The following is a 12611-nucleotide window of genomic DNA, read 5'->3' on the forward strand; positions in this document are numbered from 1 at the left end:
AGTTCTAACTAATGGAGCAGATGAGAAAATAAAAGTTAGAGATGTATATATTGTAAAGGAGGAAAAGTTATCACAGATTGCAGTAGAGTATCGCTAAAAAGAAACAATTTGGAATTTGGATTTTGAATTTTGGAGTGCCTAACATACCTTAAAAACAATGTTTTGCAATACTCCCTCAAAGTATTGAAGGAAAAAAAAAAAAGGGGAATACTGATTGCTCCTCACAGCAGACAGCCCTGACCATGTCATTCAGCACAGCTGTTTAAGGGGATGGAGTAAGGATGTCTTTTGCCTGTGTTTCTTGATATCTATAATAATAATATTTAAACATCTGGTGGGAGATGTTAGAACATGTCAAAATGCTATTGTCAACCATATTAACTTTTAGTATTCAAGCTGTGATACTGGGTAAGTGACCAATTTCTAAGTCTTTTTCCTCATTTTTAGGGAATGTTAATATCTGCTTCATGGGATAGAGATTAAATGTGAATGTCAATCAAAGCTTAGCAGAACGTTAGGCTCAAAGTAAGCACCAAAACAAATGAAAAAAGCCGCTAGGAGCATAGAGGTGCTTGCTGTCAGCTGATGGTGTTTTATAGCCTTCTTGACTGCCAGGAATACCTAGTTAGAAAATGTAATGGAAAAAACAAAGTAGTCACTACCAAACTTTAATTAAAATTAATATCTTATAATAAATTTAAAAAATGAATAGGACCATTGGGAATAAAGTTATAAAATGTAGATGTATAATTTTAGTGTAATTTCAGTTGAAGTATTGGTTTGAGAATTTCATAATGACTATTTTTCTTTGGAATAGAAGTTAGGATAATAAAGAAAAACAATAATGCATGCTTTAGTAGTAGTAAATGTTTAGGAATTACATAATAATTTAAAAATTTGTTATGGATATGAATAAATCAGTGAAAGAAACAATGAGCAGCATTCAGGAATACATAAAACATCTAATAAATATTATATAAAGTTGTATCTAATAAAGTTGTTTTTTTCAAATCAGGAGAAACTGGCAATTGACAAACCAATTGGAGGAAAAAATTTTAAAATAGATTTCTGCTTTGCATCTTGCAGAGAAAGATTAAAAAAATTTTGTGTAAAAGTAACTAAGTAAATAGTAAACATTTATTTAGCCTTGGGATGGGAAAGGATTTCCAAGTGAAACACTAAGGAGGAAGTATTAATAAAAAGATCTCTAGATTTGACTTTATAAAGTTTTATATGACATATGTAAAAAGTATTAAAAGGAAAACAACTGGAAAAGTTTACAATACATGTGACAAATGAGGGACAGTTATCTTAATAAAAAATTTTCCCAATAAATTTTTAAAGGACTACAATTCTAATTTAAAAAATACTGCCATAGTGTATGATTGAGATGGTCACAAAAGAAGTGACACAAAATGTATTCATTTCAATGGTGATAAAAAATTGTAAATTAGATTTTTTTCATAAGAATGACAAAGATTATAAAAGGAACTATATTGATAGGATGTGTGGAAATGGGAACTTGCTTATGGTTTTGATAGTAATCCAAACTGGTACTACCTGTCTGGGGAGGGGCCTTAAAAAAAGTATACCACGTGGGGAAATAATCTGATAAGTGTGCAGAGAATAAGTGTGTTCATGGTAGCATTGTTTGCAGTGGGGGAAAACTACCATCATCAGATTTGTTAAATTATGGCGTATACATATAAAAGTTTACTATGTACCTATTAAAATGGTACAGATATAGACATTGAAATAGATATACCTGTTTTGCTGTTGAACACGAAGAGCAGGCTATAGAGTTCTTTTGTCATTAAAATGTGTGTGTGTTTATGTGTGTGTATTTACATATATATAGATAGATGTATTTTCATATATATGTTTTAAAGTATTTGTGAAAGATTGTTATCTCTGGTGTGATGGATTATTTTTGTTTTAATTTATATTTATGCTTTATTATTTTTGTACAGTGGACACAAATTTTACTTTGACAATTACATTTTCTGGTAACAAAACTAATGATGCATATGGAACACATGCATTTGGAAGTTATATAAATAAGTAATCAACATGTGTGATCTTTCTTATCTCTCCAAGTGCACACACACAAACACACACCCACACACACTTTCTCTATGATAAAATTAGAAATTAATGGTAGAATTAATGAAAATAGTTAATTTGTGACTTTTATCCAAATATAAATTTGTTGGGTAATAGTAACTTTGTTGGTGGATTCAAGAGGCTACCAGCCTGTCTAATGAAGCAGTTACTCTCCCCAGCTGGATTCTCAGTCTATGTTCTGCCTAAATTTCTTGGGCTTAAATGAAAATCTGCCCTATAGGTTTTTACTCCAAGAAATACATCTATAGGGTGAATCTTTGTAGATTTCAAACCCCAGGAATTCAAGGAACCAAGAGTTGCTTTCTTCATTCTTCTTATTAACCAGTTAATATTAATACTTATAGGGCTCAGAATTAGCCAGAGTTTTGGTTCCCTAAGTAGTAATACCCAATAGAGTTCCAGAGAGATGATTAGGGATGTTAGAACTAGTTCACTTTTGGGTTATAGTCCTTGGGCTGAGTTTGCCTCCAACAGGAGACGTGTTTTACTGAAATCTTTAAGAATCAAAACTAGTATTCTTGTTGCTGAAGTTGTGCCTATAGGAAGGTTTCCAAATATTTCCCAAATATCTTTCTCTCCCAGGAGTTACGGTTTACCAGCTGTTCCTGAACCTGCTGGATGCACACCAGAATTACCCGGGGAGATTATTAAAAATACAGATTCTTGGGCCCCACCCTCGGAGATTGTGAATCAGTAAGTAGATCTGGGGTAGGGTCTGGGAATTTGTGTTTTTAAACAAATAAACTACAGGTTATTCTGATGCTATCAGATTGGTGTTTGGGAATCCTAGGTTTTTAATGAAAAGTAAATTTGGTGGCTTGGCATGGCATTTTTATTTAGGCGAAGCATGCAGCAAATAGTTTATATGATGGAAGAGCATTTTTAATAATTAACCTTCTTTTCCCATTTTGAAGCCGTTCCCCAAGCAGGGAGAGGAAGAGAGCTCGTTGGGAGGAAGAAAAAGACAGATGGAGTGACAGCCAGAGCTCTGGCAAAGAGAAGAACTATACCTCTATTAAGGAAAAGGAGCCCGAGGAGACACTGCCTGACAAAAATGAGGAGGAAGAAGAAGAGCTCCTCAAGCCTGTGTGGATTCGATGTACCCATTCAGAAAACTACTACTCCAGCGACCCCATGGATCAGGTGGTAGGTCTAAAGTAGGAGAGAAACTGTAGGCAAGGGTTTCTTCACCTTAGCACTCTTGGCATTTTGGGGCAGGTAGTTCTTCATAGGTACTGTAGGATGCTGAGTAGCATCCCTGGGCTCCATTAGATGGCAGTAGTACTCCTACCCCAATCGATAAAACCAAAAATGTCTTCACATATTGCTGTCTATGCCCTGGGAGAAAATTGCCCCCAGTTGAGAATCATCGCTCTAGACAAAAGCTGTTTTAAAAAGCCAAAGGACATGAGTAAGTTAAGAATGTATCTATTCTGCATTTTTTATGACATGATAGTCTCAATACTGGTAGTTTTTGAAGTGTAGCCTCAGCCAAAGGATCACCAGTCATATAAAGTCTCCTCTGCATCTTGGCTGATTTGGGAAGGGGAATCAGTGTCATTTTTGCTGACTGTAAAGAGGATTCTTGGTGCATGTGCTCTTGGTGATGGATCATGCCTTTGTAACTGGCACTGTCATTGCCACCACGGACTCCATGACCTTCTCCACACACTGCTCTCCTTTCTCTCTTCCATCTTAATTTACTTCATTTTATTTTCTATCTTTTCTTTTTCTCTTCCCTGCAGGGATTATGCCTTCCATCCCATTAATGTGGGCATATTTGCCACAGGGTATATATATTACAGTGTTCATTAATTAAATGAATGACTGAAGGAACGACTGACTAAGATTTAGGGCTTAAGAGATTGGAATTGTTAGTTTAATGCATGGAATTAGGTAAGAAGGTTATGTTTGGAATTTTGTGAATATATAGATGCTCCTTGACTTAGGATGGGGTTATGTCCTAGTAAACCATCATGGGTTGAAAATATCTTAAGTCCAAATTCATTTAATACATCTAACCTACCATGAACACAGTAATGTAACTTACCCTGTGTTAAATGTGTTCCGAACACTTATATTAGCCTACAGTTGGGAAAATTCATTTAACTCAAATCCTGTTTTATAATGAAGTGTTGAATAGCTCCCATAATTTATTGAATACCTGTACTCAGAAAACACTGGCAGCATAGTGCTCAGTGGAGCATGGGCTGCTTCCCCTAGTAGTGGTGTGACTGACTGGGAGCGGTGGCTCGCGGCCACTGCCCAGCATCTCAAGAAGAGTGTTGTAAAAACTGATTACTAATGAGATCTTTTATATCTCTGATGTGGTCGTTGTAGATATAGTTCTTCATATTAATCTTTTATTTTGAAAAGGGAGATTCTACTGTAGTTGGGACAAGTAGGCTCCGTGACTTATATGACAAATTCGAAGAAGAATTGGGGAGCAGGCAAGAAAAGGCCAAGGCTGCTAGGCCTCCGTGGGAACCTCCGAAGACGAAGCTAGATGAAGATTTAGGTGAGTGGCAGAGTCCCTGGACCAAGATTGTGCTCTTTTATTATTGCTTAATCCTGGCCATTTGGCAGGTATCCTTCAGAGTCCAAAGTGAGATTTCTTGTTTTTATTTCCTTCATTACAGTCAGCAGAATACATCAGCAGGGGGACCTTCTACTTTTTGATCTTCTTTTCCTGTAGTTATGTTCAGCAGAATGGTAGAAGATAATATTCACAAGGCTTGCCAACAAGTGTATCCCTTGTAGAGTTGTCCAACCTTAGAATCAGAGGGACTATAGTCAAGGGTCCCTCTGAATGCAGAAGCTGTATCCCATGTCTCTGAAGATGGGCAGGCAGCCTGCCTTCACCCTTTCTATTGCCAGATGCTCCTGGTATTACTGGAAACAGCTGTGGCCCACCCCATTCAAAGGCTTCTCTGCTCACACAGGCAGTTTCTGTAACCTTTTCACATGGTGGTCTAGTTTTTCCAGTGTGTTCTGAGGTTCCAAGTAGGTGGTGAGATTTTTGAGGATAGAAATGTTTTTACCACTCTGTATCCTTCTCTTTTAATAGAATATCACACACAGATGAGGCATTCAATTTGCTTTTTCTCTGTGATCCCTCTTTCTTTTCTGCTCACCTTTGTTATGTCTCCTAGGCTGAAAGGTAGTACCCATACTGATAAAAACACTGAGTCAGAAGCCAGATGGCCTGGGTTGGGATCCCTGATCCATCACTTCCTTCATAAGTGACTTTGGGCAAATGATTTAATCTCTCTATGCCTTGGGTTTCCCGTCTAAAAAATGGGTATGACCATAGATTATAAATATAACTCATTATTATGTTGCTGCTACATTAGTTTCTAATAGGATTAATCTAACTTCTGGGTCTTTTAAAAAATCATGGTTGAATACATATAACATAAAATTTACCATATTAATCATTTTAAATGTCCAGTTCAGTAATAGTAAGGAATATACATGAGTAGCAACCAATTTCCAGATCTTCATCTTGTAAAAGTGAAACTTTGTACCCATTAAGCAATAACTCTCTCAAAAGCCCCTCACCTTGGGCCCTGGCAACCACCACTACTTTCTGTCTTTATGAATTTGACTACCTCAGGTACCTTATATAAGTGGAATCATGCAGTATTTGCCTTTTTCTGACTGGGTTATTTAATTTAGCATATTCTTTGTTTTTATCTAGTCATTTTCAAGGACTTAAATCTTCTATTGCTACTATTGAGAGAAAAAAAATCTTCAGTGTTGCATTCACAGCCTTCATTCTGGCATTTGAAACACTTGCAGTCCCTCAGCTCCCAGGTTCCCCACTGTTCTTACCTGTGTGCTTTGCCTGTGGCTCTCCCTCTCCATTCTTTCCCCCTTCCCTTCCCTTCCCTTCTCTTCTCTTTTAACTCTTCTCCCTCCTCAGTGCCTGGGTTTCATGTGACCCTTCCATGAAGTCATCACTGACCTTTTTGGATCATAGTGGCTTTGCCCTTTTCTGAATCACTACAGTATTGTAAGTGTGAAATCACAAACTGCTGTGTTATTTCATTTTATCTAGCATTGTTCATTAGGTTGTTTTTTCTCTGTAGAATTCTTATTTTCTTTGCTTCCCCAACGAGAATATGGCTTAGCATTGCTATAGGCTGTGTTATTTTTCTTGGTTTTGCTTAGCAGAGTTTTTGGTACATAGTAGACCCTCAAGTATTTGATGGAAGATAAACAACTGTCCTTCCAATAGAGGTTCAGGTGATTTAAAAGTTCCCCAGAAGAACCATTCTGTTAATTGCTTTAATTTCTACTAGAGAGCTCCAGTGAATCCGAATGTGAGTCTGATGAGGATAGCACCTGTTCTAGCAGCTCCGACTCGGAAGTTTTTGACGTCATTGCAGAAATCAAACGCAAAAAGGCCCACCCTGACCGACTTCATGATGAACTTTGGTACAATGATCCAGGCCAGGTGCGTGCGTTTTTATGCCCTTGTTATGAAGATTGCAAACCCACACATCACATTTATGGCTCTGGGCTCAGAAGATGCATGTTGGCTGGTATTGAAATGGAAGCTTACTCTCAGGGTTACATGTCATTTTTTTTCAGTTTATTTCTTTTCAGCTTCAGAGCTCAGCTCCAAAGCATAAGCTCCAGAGCAGCTGTTCCTTGATTCATACTTGATGATATTTGTAAATTCTGTGTTGGGGAGCAGGATAATGATGCTGCCTCATTAAACTTGGAGTATAAGGTAGGAGACAAATAGTTGGATGAGAAAGAGAACTTGTAGGTCTTTTTGAAAGCATTTCACCTAGAAGGTATCTTGCTGCAAAATAGTAAACAAAATAGCAGTATAAAACTTAGTGTCAATTGGTGATAGTCACGAGTCCTGGTAGGTTCTCTTCTTTGTTACATGTTTGAGCTAATGATGTAATGGTTGGACCATTTTTATTTTTAATTACTATTTTATTTTTAAGTAATATGTAATAGCATCTTTATAAAAGATTTGTACCTTGCAAATATACATACTACAAAAATAGGATCTTTCATGCATATGAAATTAAGCATAATAAAACATATCTACATGTTTTATAAAATAATTTAAAATTTGTATTTTGTGAATAAATTCATACTAGCCTCTACTAATTAGAATGCTATTCTCCTGATTCTTGATAGGTGACAGCCATTGGGAAAAGAACCTTTTTTGATACAATTTTACATTTAGGATGACTGGCAAAAATGTATTTTTTGTTTTCTTGGAATTGAACAGAAGTGTTTGCAAAGTTGCTGATTTATCTTAAAATTTATTTTTATATATTGATCATGTATATGGCTTTCTTTTTTAACAGATTTGTTGAGTTGTGATTCACATGTTATAATTTGTACACCAGTTTTAAGTTCGGTGGGTTTTTTTGGGATTGAACCCAGGGGTGCTTACCCACTGAGCCACATCCCCAGCCCATTTTATTTTTTATTTTGAGACAGGGTATTGCTAAGTTGTGCAGAGCCTCTCTTTAAATTGCTGATGCTGGCTTTGAACTTGCAATCCTCCTGCCTCAGCCTCTCCAGTTGCTGGGATTATAGGTGTGTGCCGCCATGCTTCGCAATTCATTGTCTTTATTTATTCAGAGGGCTGTACAACATCACTACAGTCCAATTTCAGAACATTTTGCCTTCACAACAAAAAAGCCTTCCCCATATGTGTGTTTTTTTTTGTTTTTTTTTTTTTTTTTAAGATTGGCTTCTGTTCTGTCAAGAAGCACCCATCTTCTGTGGATTCTTATTCCCATTGGAGATTTGACAAGGACTCTGTTCTGTTTATTGAATTTGGTTTTGTGTCCCCTGTACAGTTGAGCTTTTTAAAGGGCTGATCTTTGTAGGAGCCCAGATCTATAAAAGGCAAGAATGGAGGATGTCTGTCTGCTGCCCTGGAAATTAGTGCGCACCAAGCAGTTTCCACATTTTTCATTCTATTTATAATTGACATTTGAAGTGTGTTGTGATTTTTGATGGAATCTTATTATGTCTCTTATTCGCCAGCTATTATTTTAGATATCTTAAAAAATAAAAAACAAACAAAATATATATTTTGGATAGTAAGGTTATTTCTATGTAGTTTTAATGTTTTTTTCCCTACATTGTTTTATTAGTGCATTGTAGTTGTACATACTGATGGTATTTATTGTTACACATTCATACATGCACACAATATACAATATAACTATAAATTTGGCCAGTAACACTCCCCAGAACATCCCCTCCTCCTTCCCACCTTGGTTCCTTTTCTCTATTGATCTCCTTTTGATTTTTATGCAAATCCTTAGAACTTCAAAGAAATCTGTATAGGTGTATAGTTACCCCTTGATAGCCAAGTGGGTATTGGTTTTAAGGTCCCCACAGATAACAAAATGCACTGATGCTTGAGTCCCTTATAGAAAATAGTATTTGTATATAACCTACACATGTCATCTGGTGTACTTTAAGTCATCTCTGCATTGCTTATTACCTCGTGCAATGTATATGCTGTGTAAATAGTCATACTGTATTAGTTAGGAAATGATAAGAAAAGGAAGTCAGAACTTGTTCAATACATATGTACTGGATAAACTTGTAAAACTAATGTTTAAGATTTTGATTTTGATTTTTTAGATTTTGATTTCAGTTTTCCTTTGTTCTTTTCTACCCACATAAATGATCCATTCCAATTTTGGGGGGGTCTCACATCCTGGAGCATAACATGGAATTTCTGCCTTCTCTTTTTCTTTCATGCATGCTCATACCTCAGGGTTAGCATCTTTTTGTCCTGTCCTGTTCTGCCCTCCACTTTGCATCTCTGAAGCCTTCCCTGACCAAGCCTGGCAACCCCAGTGGTACAGCTATTCAAATGGATTTCCTCTTTTTTTTTTTTTTTTTAATTACTAAATACAGGGCTGGGGATCTGCTTGTATTGCATGCATGAAAGCCTGGGTTCAGTCCCTTGTGCCACAAAAATAAATAGATAGATAGATAGATAGATAGATAGATAGATAGCTAGATAGATAGATAGATATCTAAGTAAGTAAGTGAATAAATACATCATTTTTTCTCCTTTCTAGATAAATATTCCTTGAGTACATGGACTCTGGTATTTATCTCCCTTTGCTTAGCACTCATCTTTCTATCTGAGGGGCATCAAAATTATTCACTTACTGAGTCATGGGGGTGGAGTTTCAACCGGTAAAATGAATTCAGGAGAAAGAAGATGCATTTGAATCTGACTAGTGTTGAGAGTTTTTCTAATTTCACTAGTCATTTTCTTCTTTCTGCTTCAGAGGTACCTTAAGGTTTTCTTTTTTAAACTCTTAATCTGCAGGTCACCTTCAAAGCATTCTGTGACTTTCTCCAGGATATAAAATATACTTTCTTTTTGTGAAAGTCATTTTTCCTGAAATAAGAGAAAGGAAAAAAATGTCCTAAAAAGAGGTAGGAGATGATGGGGGCAAACAGAGTGCTGACACTGATATTTCCTGCTTGGCTGCACAAATAACTTGGGAATCCGGTGTTGTCATACAGTTTCCCTTTATCAGACAATATAGACAGTTTGCAGCTTTATTGGTTTTGGAACATCCGTTTAATCTCCTCACCGTGACAGCCTCTTCAGAGCCTCAGTACTTGTGACATTAAAGCCTGCAGTTTCCAAGGCATCATCGGGCATGGTGCGGATTGTCCCCCCAATAAAAACGAATTACATTCTGTTTTTGACAGATGAATGATGGACCACTCTGCAAATGCAGTGCAAAAGCAAGACGCACCGGAATTCGGCACAGCATTTATCCTGGAGAAGAGGTAACTGGCTTGGGTTACAGTGTTTGTAAGTGCTGAGGAGCCAGAGGTAGACAGATGCTGTTACTATTCTCTTCCCACTAAGTGAAATAATGACATCAAAATTATCTTTTCATATTCCCTAAGAGTCTGTTACTAAAAATTGCAGAGGAAAAGAACTTGGATTTTGAGGGTAGAGTGAGGAATGTTATCAAGGAAAATGAAAGGGTCTGAAAACCCTGCCATTTAAATTAGGCATAGTGTATTTGATATGTGTCTTATTCTTTTAAACATTCTAAAACTATATACATTACAGTACTTTTTCATGTTTTCATCATAAATGTTTATGAATTGCCCTGGAGAAACACAATTACTCCATTTTGGTTCTATTTTCTTTGTTTTTTCTGTTTTTTTTTTTTTTTTGGTAAGGTATTTTCATTAATCCCAAGATTATTGCTTTGTGATTCAATGCATTATATTTAAACATAATATATTTAAAGCCTTAATTTCTACTTAAGACTTGTTTGAGGCTATAATAATTGAAATAATGAATATGAGACAGTGCCTAATAATTTGAGCTAGTTGCCTCACTTTTACCTTGTCTTTGGAAGTCTTTGATTAAAGCAAGGTAGTGTGGGACAAGGCAGCATCTGCGAGCATCAGTGCTTTGCCTCAGATTGGGAGCTTAGATATTGATTCGGGATCAACACCTGTGACAAGGAGAGAACAAAGGCAGGGCAGAGCAGAGGGAGAGTCACGCTGTGATGTGAGCCTGCTCACACCTGGCTTGTGGGGATTTTCTTATGTTAGACTTAATGGCCAACATAACTTCCCTTTAGTCCCCACGGCAGCCTTCCCAGAAAGGACATGACCTTGGGAGAGGGGCTCTGCCGCTGAGACTTAGCCAGATGAGCCGGCCATGAGGCGCTGTCAGCTGTATCTGCAAGCTGCTGGCTTTCCTCACAGCTTGGCAGCAGGCCCTTCCTTGATGGAAACAGTAGGTGGTGGTGCTAACTGAGCTCCTATACGCAGGAAAGACAAACTTTACGTTAATTCGTGTCTTGATGGAGTGGCATGTTTGTGTCCTCAAGGACTGGTGTCATTTGAGGGCTCAGTGTGAGTCACTGTGGCTGACCAGTTGGATGTTTGGTAGTTGTATTTAGCTTAGTTAGCTTAGCTTGGGTAAAAGGGGTCTGTGCTGTTGGGCTTATGTGAACCCTCCATCTCTGTTACTGGGGCCACTTCATGTGCCCATCCTGTCCACTCTGGGGAACCTGAGGACAGACACTGTCTGCTGTAGTCTTTTTGTCTTATTGGTGCTCTGTTACCTGTTCCGAGTAATCAGAGTAGTACCTGGCTACTCTGATTGACACCCATGTTTGATTTAGAAATCATGTTCCCTACTGTGTGGCCCTCACTACTCCCTCACAAGTCTCCACTGCAAGACTGTCATCCCTGATTTTCTAGTCTTTTTCCTTTTGGGTCACTCACCAGGCAGAGCCACATGCTTCTGTACATGAGTCCTTTTCTATTCTAGCTTCAGGCCACTTCTCTTTCCATACAAGTGCATGACAGTCATACTGCCTGAAATTGGGGAGATTTTCCTTCATCGTTGTCTTTCAAAGCCACTGCTGAGTGAGACTGTAGTGCAGTTCATTTTTGGTTTGTACCCTCTTACCATCAGACCTGTTTGCAAGCCAAGGCTAGGCTTTTTCCTCTGCCTTCAACTCTACATCCTCCCTTACCTGAGGGAAAGGTGCTGGTCTAATAGTGGTGGTGCCATGGGGATCAGGGCCTTTTGCCCAGGTAGCTCCTTTGTGCTCTGTTCCTATTATGCTTGACTTTGGATGTGCCACCTACATCTTATGATGGATGGTTGTCTGTGCCACTCAACTTAATTGCCTGATAGTACTGAAGGAATCCAGCTTATGATGGGCATGTCTGGCCACATGTCTACCTGATGTCCCTGGACCAGGTCTTCTATTTCTACTAGGGCCTACAAACACCCTAGGAGTTCTTTTTCAAAGCACATGTTCTTCACTACAGATGGCATGGCCTTCCTTCAGGACCCCAGAGACCAGCATTGTGATTTTCCCAGTGTGGCCTGCCGTAGTCTCCTCTTGACCTCTTTTCCTATCAACATAGTAAAATCTTATGAGTTGTTTGGTTGCAGTAAGCAGGACTGATTGTACTATAGCCTGGAACTACTTAGGCTTTCCTCAACAGGGCTGTGCTGAGTGCTGGCAACCTTTGGTGCCACCTGTAAATGGGCCAGAGCAATCTTCCTGGGTTTGGATTATTCTGCTTCCTGTACCTGAAGAGACCACCAGTGTTGTGTTTCTTCATTCCAGGGGGTGGAAGATAGAATCGTTTTTCTTTTACTTTGTAGGAAATGTCTTGGCACCCCAGACCACTCCATCCTGTGTGACTGTGGTAGGCTCCTGAATTATTGTAGGGTTTATCTCTTGTCCTGCGTAGTACATGTATTTGACCAAGGCCTCTAGCCTGATGAGTAGACTGTCATAGATGTATTGGAGCAGTGTGATGTTCTGCAGTATGTCCAGATAGTTGTGAGCTCTGGATTTTATGATGGTGGGAGAGTTAACAGAGCCCTAGGGCTAAACTGTTAATGTTGTCTGCAGAACATTATGAACCCCATTTGTGATTGGAATGGAAAAGAACACATTCACCAAGTCAGT

General features: G+C 38.2%; 1 protein-coding gene across 4 annotated transcripts in view; it reads left to right on the forward strand.

Moving 5' to 3' along the window:
- The window catches only part of DROSHA (drosha ribonuclease III), a 120745-nt gene that overhangs the window by 12107 nt on the left and 96027 nt on the right, over window positions 1-12611 (forward strand). For all 4 annotated transcript variants that reach the window (XM_079144479.1, XM_079144480.1, XM_079144482.1 and 1 more), the window contains 5 exons: window positions 2707-2817; window positions 3039-3270; window positions 4501-4642; window positions 6429-6583; window positions 9856-9936. In XM_079144479.1, the coding sequence (XP_079000605.1) occupies window positions 2707-2817; window positions 3039-3270; window positions 4501-4642; window positions 6429-6583; window positions 9856-9936 (721 nt within the window). The remainder of the gene's footprint in view (window positions 1-2706; window positions 2818-3038; window positions 3271-4500; window positions 4643-6428; window positions 6584-9855; window positions 9937-12611) is intronic.

Source organism: Sciurus vulgaris (genome assembly GCF_902686455.1).
Source record: "Sciurus vulgaris genome assembly, chromosome: 6".
In the NCBI taxonomy this organism is placed as follows: domain Eukaryota; kingdom Metazoa; phylum Chordata; class Mammalia; order Rodentia; family Sciuridae; genus Sciurus; species Sciurus vulgaris.